Below are 12,316 nucleotides of genomic sequence, written 5' to 3'. Positions count from 1 at the left end.
TCACGCAAATAGCACCAGAGTGGCAGAGTGCCAGGTCTTACAAAATACTTCTGTCTGTAATCTCTGTACCATTTGTCTGTGGAAACTAGACTTAAATATATGTATGAATGGACTTGCATGTTTGGCTCATCTTCCTTTAAAAGGAGATACATACTTAGTTGTGTGTTGAGATTTGTGGTCCCGAATCTTAAAAATAAAGTGCAGAACGTTAAAAGGTCAGATGGTGATCAGAGTTCATGAGATTAACTTCATGAGTTATGGATCGAAAAGAAGATTTGGGGAAGTTATATAGAGCCAGAAAAAAAGACTCTTCATTCAAAATTACCTAGAGGGAGAAATGCAATAATTGCACCAATTGTTCTATCTAGGACCAGTGAATGTCTCAAGACTTTATCATCCATCACAATGAGTAACATGCACCGTCTTGTACTAGGGTAAGCCACAGCATCAGAAAAAGGGCCGTGTGATTTCCACGGCGGGGTGGGGAGTCTATTTATTTACAAAGCAGCTGTCTGCTTCACTATGAAGTGAAAAGAGCTCAACAGGAACTCTGTGCTGGAGGAAGAATTATTCATTTATCTGAAAGCCGTGCCTTTGGGGAGGGAGGGATAAAGACAGTGGTAACTTGTTAAGAAAATATCTTTAAATTCTGGATAAAGTTATATAGGGAAGTAGCAGAACTGGGGGTTAGGCAGTGCAAAGGAGGACAAGGTTCTTGTAGACATAAAAGCTGTGCAGCAGCAGGAGAAACCTGTCGTGTAGGCATGAAAAAAGGCTGAACTTGCTGAAAACTATTTCTTCTGTGTTAAAGGAACACCTGACCTTCCAAGTGTCCCTGTTTTCCAGGGACAGCCCCAGATTTACAGAAGCCTTCCTGGTTCCTGATTTGATCCCGGAATGCCCCGCTTTCCTTTAAAGGTAAAGGTACCCCTGCCCGTACGGGCCAGTCTTGACAGACTCTAGGGTTGTGCGCCCATCTCACTCAAAGAGGCCAAGGGCCAGAGCTGTCCGCAGACACTTCCAGGTCACGTGGCCAGCGTGACAAAGCTGCATCTGGTGAGCCAGAGCCACACACGGAAACGCCGTTTACCTGCTTTCGAACTGCTAGGTTGGCAGGCGCTGGGACCGAACAACGGGAGCGCACCCCGCCACGGGGATTCGAACCGCCGACCTTTCGATCGGCAAGCCCTAGGCGCTGAGGCTTTTACCCACAGTGCCACCCGCGTCCCCACCCGCTTTCCTTTAGGACCTCCCTATTTTCCTCAGAGAAATGTTGGTGGGCATGGGGTTATGAGCCCACCAAGCCAAGGAGATAACTATACAACCTTTGGAAGATATCTGAAGGCAGGAAAGCTTTAAAATGTTTAACGTTTTATCATGTTTTTATATATGTTGGAAGCTGCCCAGAGTGGCTGCGGCAACCCAGTCAGATGGGTGGGGTATAAATAAAAATATGGAATAGGACATCTCTGTTTTCATCGGAGAAATGTTGGAGGGTATGGAACATGAATCCTTTTATGGACTGGCTAGATTATCAAAATGTGAAGCTCTACACAACCCACCCACCCCTTTGTATTTCCTCACACCTTCTCTCCTGCCGGTGGGGCTTTTACTGACCTGGTTCTATGTTTCTGAAAACAAACCTGATTTAGCATGTGGACTTTTTCTTGTTAGATATCTCAGGGTTAAGAAAAATCATCATTTGCCAGATTTTGTATTTCAAACTAATGTTCAAAGGCGCATGAGCAGAGTGTGAGGGAGAAAGGCAGCCATCTGCCGGCAGAGGTTTGTTAAAGTGTTCTTGGCTGTGACTACAACCTTGATCCATTGTAGAAGCAGGAGAGGACAACTGCCATTGCCCTAGAAAGTCTTTTGTACCAGGCGGAATTTCCGCAAGTAGCTGTGCAACTCTCGTTACATAATACTTATGAATAATCTGCTACTTGATGTTCATATATGACTCCTTTGCACATATTTGCACAATCCATTTGCTGTGCAATAACTCTTACGTAGTATTTATGAGTAATATCGTGCAACTTGATGCTCATTTATTACTCCTTCCTTTTACATATTTATTTTTTTCTAAATATAGACAGCTTTCAAAATGCAGTTTTGAAAGTCTGGGTGTTGGTATTGCAGAGGAGTTGCCAATTTTCCATGAGATTACAAAGAATCTGTTGTTTTTTGTTCGGTCAGCCAAGGTTACTGAAGAGCCAATGAATTCCTGTTGTTGGTACAAAGATCTATATAAATGAACAGGTTGCCCCATACTTCCTTGGTGAACTATTCCTGGATTCACTAGAAGAAAGTTGAGTCTTAAGTGGAACATACTTGCAACCACTGGGCATTATAGTATCTGTGGGTTAAACCACAGAGCCTAGAACTTGCCGATCAGAAGGTTGGCGGTTCGAATCCCCGCAACAGGGTGAGCTCCCGTTGCTTGGTCCCTGTTCCTGCCAGCCTAGCAGTTCAAAAGCACGTCAAAGTGCAAGCAGATAAACAGGTACCACTCTGGCGGGAAGGTAAACGGCGTTTCCGTGCACTGCTCTGATTCACCAGAAGCGGCTTAGTCATGCTGGCCACATGACCCGGAAGCTCCCTTGGCCAGTAAAGTGAGATGAGCGCCACAACCTCAGAGTCAGTCACGACTGGACCTAATGGTCAGGGGGTCCCTTTACCTTTAATCACAAGAGGAAATGGGATTCCATTTGGTAAAATGACCTACGAATTAGAATTGCTGTTCCCATCACCCTGGCACAAAAGTAGCAGAATAAACCACATGTGGCCAACCTGTGCCCCTCTGAACATTCCCCCACCAGCTGTCGATTTTGCTATCCCTGTCGAATTTTGCTGTCCAAAATGTGACCTTTCCCGCTGCTCCTGCCTTGGGCCATATTTCCCTGTCATCAAAATAAAACCAGCACTTTCCATGTCTTTTCTTCTCCTGGCTGCTGAATGTTGCCACTGGACAAAAGCTGCTTATTTTCCAGGTGCCCCTGTCTTGGGTGTTTGTCTCCTGCCACCCAAATCCAGCCAGCACTGCCCATTTCCTACCTTCTCTGTGGGTGCTCCATGGTCACCCCTCTGAAGGTGTCTTCTAGCAGATGCTCTGGCAGCTGCACGCCAAGGCCTGGTAGAGCCTGGCCCTGCATCTCAGGCCAGCTGCAGTATTGTTGGGCTTTACATTGCCACCCCCATTGGTCTCTGGCCCTGCTTCCTTCAGGTCAACATGATGCTCCCTGCAGGTCACACCAAATGAAGCCCTCTATTCTCAGCATATACCCTATGCCAGGGGGAGGGCACTTACTGGAAGGCGACTCCTTATTGCTCATGAAAGCAGAACTCCCACTGGGCGTGCAAGACAGGGGTCACCAACCCAGCTCCTGTGGGTGCCATTGTACCCACAAAAGCTTCCAGCACTGCCCTTGGGCATGTGTCACAGACTCTGAACTTTCTTTTTCTTTTAAGTTTCTAGCACTCCTAGGAAGGAGGTTGTGGGTCAAAATGTGTAGGCACATTCGAAATTATTTATGTGAAATAAGAGTGGTATGGCCAGCTTAAATATATTTTCCTGGTACAGTGGTACCTCGGGTTAAGTACTTAATTCATTCTGGAGGTCCGTTCTTTACCTGAAACTCTTCTTAACCTGAAGCACCACTTTAGCTAATGGGACCTCCCGCTGCCTCCAGAGCCCGATTTCTGTTCTCATCCTGAAGCAAAGTTCTTAACCTGAAGCACTATTTCTGGGTTAGCGGAGTGTGTAACCTGAAGCGTATGTAACCTGAAGTGTATGTAACCTGAGGTACCACTGTACTTAAAAATGCTCCCTGTTGTTGTTAGACAAGAACAGCATCAGTGTGTGACTGCATAATCTGGACCAGCAGGGCACAGATGACGCCCCATAAGGTTGTCTTAGGGGTGGTTGTTTCTAGGACTAAGCAACGTCTGGCTTTCAGCATCTAATAATAATAATAATTTATTTATTTATTTATTTAGCCCCACCTATCTGGCTGGGTTTCCCCTGCCACTCTGGGCAGCTCCCAACAGAATATTAAAAACACAATATAACATCAAACATTAAAAACGTCTCTAAACAGGGCTGACTTCAGATGTCTTCTAAATGTCAGATAGTTGTTTATTTCCTTGACATCTGATGGGAGGGCGTTCCACAGGGCGGGCACCACTACCGAGAAGGCCCTCTGCCTGGTTTCCTGTAACCTCACTTCTTGCAGTGAGGGAACCGCCAGAAGGACCTTGGAGCTGGACCTCAGTGTCCGGGCTGAACGATGGGGGTGGAGACACCCCTTCAGGTGTCACCAGCTAAACACCGTGATATATCGATATATCACGATGTCTGAAATAAGGATGTAAAGGAGTAATGTCCTGGAAATTGCTACTACTTAGGGGTCTAAAACTTACCTTTAACATATTCTTACAACTGTTACAGTACAGAGCAACAGGGAACCACATCACAGGTTTTTTTTACATAACACACACACACATCGTGATTCGTGATATATCACCATGTTTATGACTGTTACCACGATGTGGACTTCAAACCGGTTTCTGACGATGTAACAATACATTGCCCAGCTCTAGTTATTTCTCTAATTTTGTGTTTTGCCATGCCATTCCAGGACAGCCATTTTGTAACAGGTTCCTAACACTCTGTTAAAATCTGAAATGTGCCCACGAGTTTAAAAAGGTTGGTGATCCCTGGAAAAAAAGAGCTAACCCATTTTCAACATCTGCCATGAGGGACTGTTCCAATTTGACGCAATCACCTCGTGTCTAAACCGCTTTGAGATTTTATTTCTACAAACAAGCATTATATAAATTTTATAAAATAATAATAATAGGTTACATATATTTTTAAGTATAAAATTCAAAGTTGCGTGTTCCGTGAACAAGTCACTGTATACCTTATTCCTAAAGTCTAGCTACACATTGCCTTTTTGAAAGGAAGGAGCCAAACTGACTGTTTTCCTAGAAACAGGCAGGAGTTGGGCTAAGGTGACAGGTACAGGTTCAATTCTTAGTAAAGGTAAAGGGACCCCTGACAGTTAGGTCCAGTCGTGGATGACTCTGGGGTTGCGGTGCTCAACTCACTTTATTGGCTGAGGGAGCCGGCGTACAGCTTCCGGGTCATGTGGCCACCATGACTAAGCCACTTCTGGCGAACCAGAGCAGTGCACGGAAACACCGTTGACCTTCCCGCTGGAGCGGTACCTATTTATCTACTTGCACTTTTTGGCATGCTTTCGAACTGCTAGGTTGGCAGGAGCAGGGACTGAGCAATGGGAGCTCACCCCGTCGCGGGGATTCAAACCGCCGACCTTCTGATCGGCAAGTCCTAGGCTCTGTGGTTTAACCCACAGATGCTATAATGCCCAGTGGTTGCGAGTATGCTCCACTTAAGACTCAACTTTCTTCTAGTGAATCCAGGAAGAGTTCACCAAGGAAGTATGGGGCAACGGAAGCTCACCCCGTCGCGGGGATTTGAACCGCTGACCTTCTGATCGGCAAGCCCTAGGCTCTGTGGTTTAACCCACAGCGCCACCCGCATCCATTCAATTCTTAGTGGCTTCCATTAAGTCCCAGATTCAGTCTCCAGGTCACCTAGTTAAAAGGAAGACAGGCAACGAGGCTGGGAAAGCCTTCTGCCTGAGACCTTGAATGGTTGTGTCCCTGTTACTGGGTTAGATTAAGCAGTAGGACAAGTTCTAATTACCAAGGACGCCAACTTACTGACTTGGGAGTGGCAAGGTGTCAATTGGCCCCACTTCTGTTTTTATTCTCCAGAAAAGCTGTCAGCTCTTTAGAAATAAGCGTCAATCATCGTCTTATTTGGAAGCTGTCACTCTTCTACTGTCAGGAAGCAAGGTATTGCTTTCCAATATAACCAAATCTATTATTTCACTCCTTCCCACCAACTGGCTGTAAAGTCTCATTTGCAGCGCATAAGCAAAACGTCTCCCGGCCTTTTATGCTCACGCACACAGAGACGCACACATCGTTTCAAAGGTTTATCTGTCTTGTAAAGATATTTAATACGACTTCCCTTCATTGTTATTTTTTAGCCATTAAGGCAACTGATTTTCCTGGTTGCACCATTGTGTTGCAAATCTGGCGGAAGCAACCGTCACCCTTTATCTTTTCCCTTTGGTGAACAAGAGTTCCTGGCTTATATAACAGGAACAAATAGCCCACCGAGGCCATTCCAATGTGGCCTTCTAAAGGAGAGGAGGCTTAAGGACCTTCAGGAGTCTAGCTTCAATCATTAGAGAAGCACATTGTTGATGGGCAATTTAAATTTTGCACAGAAGCAAAGGTATCTATATTATTATTTCAGCAGATTTTGTGATTATCATTGATGCAGCAGCAGAGTGTAGGTCCATCGGTTGAAAATAATTAAGTGGACCCTTTATAAATGTTAGGAAGGAATTTACAACAGACAAATGTTTAGAAAACTGATACTTGTTTGCCATCTGGGTTGTTCAGGCTTTATTTTATGTGGGTAGTCAAAAGAAATATTCATGGAATCAGAAATGGGCAAAAGGCAAAAAGCAAGCTTAAATTAAAATATGGAAGTGCATGTGTGTACTTAAGGGTTGTGAAAATTTTAGAGTTCTAGAATGTCTCTGATGCAAGGAGTACCGTATTTTTTGCTCTATAAGACTCACTTTTTCCCTCCTAAAAAGTAAGGGGAAATGTGTGTGCATCTTATGGGGCGAATGCAGGCTGCACAGCTATCACAGAAGCCAGAACAGCAAGAGGGATTTTTTTTAATTGTTTTTCTCCTCCAAAAACTAGGTGCGTCTTGTGGTCTGGTGCGTCTTATAGAGCGAAAAATACGGTAACTGCTGTACGTTTGAGGACCTGGGTTCGTATTGCAGCTTAGAGGTAAAGCAGATTGGATGGCCTGGAGAACGACCCCATCTCAGTCTGGCTTTATCTCATTGGGTGGTTGTGATGATACAGAATATACTGTGACATTGAACTGACTTGTTACACAAAATATAAGATGCTCCAGTTGATTTTACTCTCAACTGTTCTTTTTTAAGATCACATTTAGACTTTTAAGTTGGACCAATTGCAGACATTTTTTTCTCTACTAGCACCCAGAATGGGAGCCTGTCCATCAAATTTCACTGATCCTTTGGGGACCCAGTCATTAATAATATTCTGAAGCTATACTCTCATAGAACCTTGTGGTGGATAGTTTGGGAAACTTATTACATGCAGCCTGGCATCTCATCTGCGAGGAATCCATCCACTTGCTAGTACCATTGGGGTACTACAGTATTGTGATTCTGTTGTTGTCTTTGCTATTGCTGAATGAGACATGCTTTTTCAAATGTTCTTGTTTAATTTTCCATACATGCATACACCAAATTTATGTTTCACTGGTATTAGGGAAATTAGACATGTGGGAATTCATTCCATGTAACTGATGACATAATTCAATCAACTGCATATTTCCCCCTCCCTTTCCCCAAACCTGCCCAAAAAAGTGTTTGCATTGCACCAGCGCAGTTAGCATGTGGTAGCTTGGCTGGGCTGTTATACCAGTTTCATTGGGACACATACAAACCGAAGCATTGGCTACAGGATAACTTACTACACTGGGCATGTAATGACTTCATAAACCACTTTGTATAATTCTGCCAAGAGATAAGGAAAATATTACCATGCTTTTGCACTTGCTCAGAAATCTGGGGGAGAAAGGAGTGGTAAAAAAATCTTCCCAACACTTGGCTGCTTGCTACCAACTGGTTACGTACACTCTGTGAGAAGTTACTAGTTGGTAAATGCTTATCCATATTCACTCCAGGTTGGTTAAAGTCTATTAGCTTCCTGTATTTGAAAGCATGTGTAGTTCATTGTGTCTGTTGGGGCAGCATTCTTGATATTTCTTCCTGCAATAGGTCCATAAATAATCTGGTTTTTGAAGCCCTGCGTAGATGGCTACACAAAGCACATTTAGTTATATTTGGGGGCTGGGAGGGCAGGATCATGGCCATTGACACCACCCCAGTGCTGTCTGCATGTGCACACTCCAACAGGCATAAGTTCTGAATGCACACTTCATTTTCTAAGGGCTGGATACAAGCACCTACATGCATTGCAGAGTTTGTGCGTAGAATCCAGTGCAGATCCAGTCCAATGAATAAAGATTGGGTGTGATGGGGGGGGGCAGGAGTAACTGGTGCAATTGTGAACAACACACACATCTGTCTCATGTCACTGCATGACTCTGAAGATGCCTGGTTGTAAGCCATAGAAAGTCATCCCTATACATATTTTGTAATAAATCCAAAGCATGTATTTTTTTTGGATATAGCTTGGGGGCGGGGTGGAGGAAAGAGACCAATTCATAAATCACATTTTGGGGGTCCAGATATCCTTCACAAATGGAGGAGAAATAGAATGCCAATGAATATAAAAAGAATCAACGGGATTTGATTAAGCCTAAAACCCTATGCACACTCTCATGGCAATAAATCCCATTTAATCCAACAAGATTTGCTTCTTTGTAAATATGTGTAGGGTTGTACTGCATGGCTATGCACTTTAAAGACCCATTGACTTCAATCCTGTTTTAATCCTATTGAACTCAAAGCATTTACTTTGGCTAGATCATGCTCAATATAACTAAAATGTGCATAAGCTGTTCACTGTTTGTACTGTTGTCTCTACAGCTTGATACATTAAGGGGTGGGGGAAACTTCTAATAACTCTGTTGCGTTTCTTTTTTAGATGATAGGCTCTACAGTGCTGCTGCTCTTGTTAGTTCTGCCTGTCTCAGCACTAGGTAAGAAAGTTTATAATTCACGCCCTGCATTTTTTGTCCTGGCGTTCTTGCCGAAACATAACAAGGGATCAACAATTTCATTGAGAAAACCATCTCCATACCAAGTGCATACCTTTGGGCTTATTCACACTGAGCCACAGAGCAGACAAGGATGAGCTAAATGGGCTGGTGGTCTGAAATGAGGATAAGGCAGACACATATTATTATGTGATTGAACTAAATGACTCTTGGGGTCCCTTCTAACCGTATTCTAATCTATTACTGTGAGACTGGGGTCAGGAGAAGAGGAGGACTGCTAAAATGGTTAAACCTGTTCTGTAGCTAAGTGTATAGCCCCTGGCCAGATCTATTATCCTTGGCTATATAAGCTAGGAGAAATCTGTTGCTCTGGAGACACTTCTAGAAGGCGATTGCCAGCAGGGAAAAAGAACTTCTAGGGATGGAGATGCCTTTTTTGTGTGAAAGAGAAGAGGCTAGCGGTTTTTGAGATGTGCTAGCTGCTCCCACACCAGGTTTTTAGTCCAGAATCACTATCCTAGTTTACTCACTTTTTACTGATCACCCAGAAGGTGCAGCCATCAAACCATTGTCCTTTTATTTTCTTCCCTTTTTCTGCTGCTCCTTTCCCTTTGAGAAAACATCAGTGCAAAAGCAGTGCAAACCCAACCAGCATAGGGCAATTCAGTGGCCAATCCTATCGCTTCCTCTATTATGTTTACCCTTCCTTGTCCTTCAGGGTGTGGAGACTGTGGATCTCACTAGCCTGACAGAGGCCCCTATACAACCCCTGAGGCTGCTTTCCCCAGACCATGTGACCTGCCCCACACCTCTTGTCATATGTGATGCCAGGTGTGGGGCAGATAGGCCAGCTTCTGGTGCACAATTCCCATAGGGTACGTGCTAGCTCAGCCGACCCCTGCCCAGTATGAGGAATGCCAGCAGGCTTGATGCCATCACCTACCAGCTGATAGGCAGTGACTCAAAGCCCACTGAATTGGCTGCACAACCCTGTAGGAAACACCATCACACAGCCAATCCCTGCAGAAAGATGCTGGGAGCGACTGCCCATCAACGAACAAGTGGTAACTTCAAGATTCTCTTCCCTCTGAGCCATCTTCTGTAGCACAGCTGGCCATGCTACAAAGGAAAAGTTTTGCATTGCTTTTAGGGCTCCTGTTGACAATGGCATTCTCACCCCCTCCTCCTCAGAAGAGGCTCATTTTGGTCTCTTCCAGACGGAGGTAGATTTTTGGCCAAAAGGTTTGTTGTTGTTGTTGTTTAGTCGTTTGTCGTGTCTGACTCTTCATGACCCCCTGGACCAGAGCACGCCAGGCACTTCTGTCTTCCACTGCCTCCCGCAGTTTGGTCAAACTCATGCTGGTAGCTTCGAGAACACTGTCCAACCATCTCATCCTCTGTCGTCCCCTTCTCCTTGTGCCCTCCATCTTTCCCAACATCAGGTTATTTTCCAGGGAGTCTTCTCTTCTCATGAGGTAGCCAAAGTATTGGAGCCTCAGCTTCACGATCTGTCCTTCCAGTGAGCACTCAGGGCTGATTTCCTTCAGGATGGAGAGGTTTGATCTTCTTGCAGTCCATGGGACTCTCAAGAGTCTCCTCCAGCACCAGAATTCAAAAGCATCAAGTCTTCGGCGACCAGCCTTCTTTATGGTCCAGCTCTCACTTCCATACATCACAACTGGGGAAACCATAGCTTTAACTATACGGACCTTTGTTGGCAAGGTGATGTCTCTGCTTTTTAAGACGCTGTCTAGGTTTGTCATTGCTTTTGGAATACCCAATGAAGAGGGGGCAGTGCAACCCTGCATTTCAGGCTGCCCACTTCCTCCTCCTCATTGCACAACCCTCCGGCACCCACTTTACAGTGGGGGCTTCTGTTGCTGCCTTTTCTGGGGCTGAGTAGAATATTTTTGCCGGGGGGGGGGGAGGGCAGCTCCTGCTTGGCACTTGGCACTGCTCTTTTTTGCCTTCTTCACACTGTAAGGTGTTCAGTTCTTTTGATGAGGTTGATTTTGTTAATTTGGTACCAGTGCAGGCAGGCGAGTTAAATTAATCTAAGACTATATTTGATAGACAAGGGATGTGGGTGGCGCTGTGGGTTAAACCACAGAGCCTAGGACTTGCCAATCGGAATGTCGGTGGTTCGAATCCCCACAACGGGGTGAGCTCCCGTTGATCGGTCCCTGCTCCTGCCAACCTAGCAGTTTGAAAGCACGTCAAAGTGCAAGTAGATAAATAGGTACCACTCCAGCGGGAAGGTAAACGGCGTTTCTGTGCACTGCTCTGGTTCGCCAGAAATGGCTTAGTCATGCTGGCCACATGACCTGGAAGCTGTTCGCCGACTCCCTCGGCCAGTAAAGAGAGATGAGTGCCGCAACACCAGAATCATCTGCAACTGGACATAATGGTCAGGGGTCCCTGTTAATTTGGTACCAGTGCAATTCTCACTATCCTTGGCTGGGGAACCACAAAATGTGGCTCAGTGGCCTTGAAGGGGACGTTACCCTCAAACCTGTGGATCAACTTCACCTGCCTGAACTCACATATTACCTATGCAAAAAGCTTCACTGAGGATATGTATATGAGCAGCAACTGTGGACATGTCTCTCAACTTCCTATCGAGCATCAGAACGACCTGGCCACTATAAGGAAATTTTGCCCTTGGTATGTTCATTTTCCACCTCTCCATTTTGATTCTCTGGCCCCATATCTGTACAAACTTATTATCCCAAAATACAGACATGCTTTTACGCTTGCAAGACTGGGTGTTTTTCCATCTGCGGTACTTGAGGGTCAATTCCAAAAGATTCCACCTGAGAAACGTCTTTGCCCCTGTGGAGACGGTAGCACCGAAACAGCGGCACACGTCCTCCTGTCTTGCACTCTCTACAAAGACCTGAGGAACAAGATCATCACCCCGCTCATACTGACCATCCCAGGGTGCTCAACCACTGCCACAATGCCCTTTCTTCTATCAGATCAAAATGAGCAGATAGCAGCAAAGGTTGCTAGGTTCATAGCAGGGACAATCGGAATAAGGGCCACTAACTGATGGCTGATTCAGGACTTTAAATTGTGCTCATATCAAACTTCCTTTTCTGCGTATACTGTAATATTTTACTGTTGCTATAGCCATTGGCTAATTCGAATAAAATTTTATCTTTATCTTATCTCTCAACTTCCCGTGCCAAGATCAAAGAATTCTGAATCCAGATTATTCACCCTGATATTAGCTCAACTATTGTTGTACAAGTGACCCGGGTGGCACTGTGGTCTAAATCACAGAGCCTAGGGCTTGCCGATCAGAAGGTCTTTGGTTCGAATCCCTGCGACAGGGTGAACTCCCATTCTTTGGTCCCTGCTCCTGCCAACCTAGCAGTTTGAAAGCACCTCAAAGTGCAAGTAGATAAATAGGTACCGCTCGGGGGGGGGGGGAGGTAAACAGCATTTCTGTGCGCTGCTCTGGTTTCGCCAGAAGTGGCT

The 12,316-nt window shown here is 45.2% G+C and overlaps 1 protein-coding gene across 2 annotated transcripts in view; it reads left to right on the top strand.

The window, feature by feature from the left end:
• Positions 1 to 6,112: 6,112 nt before the first annotated feature.
• The window catches only part of VWF (von Willebrand factor), a 157,937-nt gene continuing 151,733 nt past the window's right edge, over positions 6,113 to 12,316 (top strand). For both annotated transcript variants that reach the window (XM_083440694.1, XM_083440695.1), the window contains exons 1-2: positions 6,113 to 6,331; positions 8,761 to 8,815. In XM_083440694.1, the coding sequence (XP_083296820.1) occupies positions 8,761 to 8,815 (55 nt within the window). In that variant the 5' untranslated portion in view covers positions 6,113 to 6,331. The remainder of the gene's footprint in view (positions 6,332 to 8,760; positions 8,816 to 12,316) is intronic.

The sequence above is a fragment of the Podarcis tiliguerta genome (genome assembly GCF_965153285.1).
Source record: "Podarcis tiliguerta genome assembly, chromosome: 5".
Lineage (NCBI taxonomy): Eukaryota > Metazoa > Chordata > Lepidosauria > Squamata > Lacertidae > Podarcis > Podarcis tiliguerta.
This window is presented reverse-complemented; position numbering and strand designations above follow the sequence as displayed.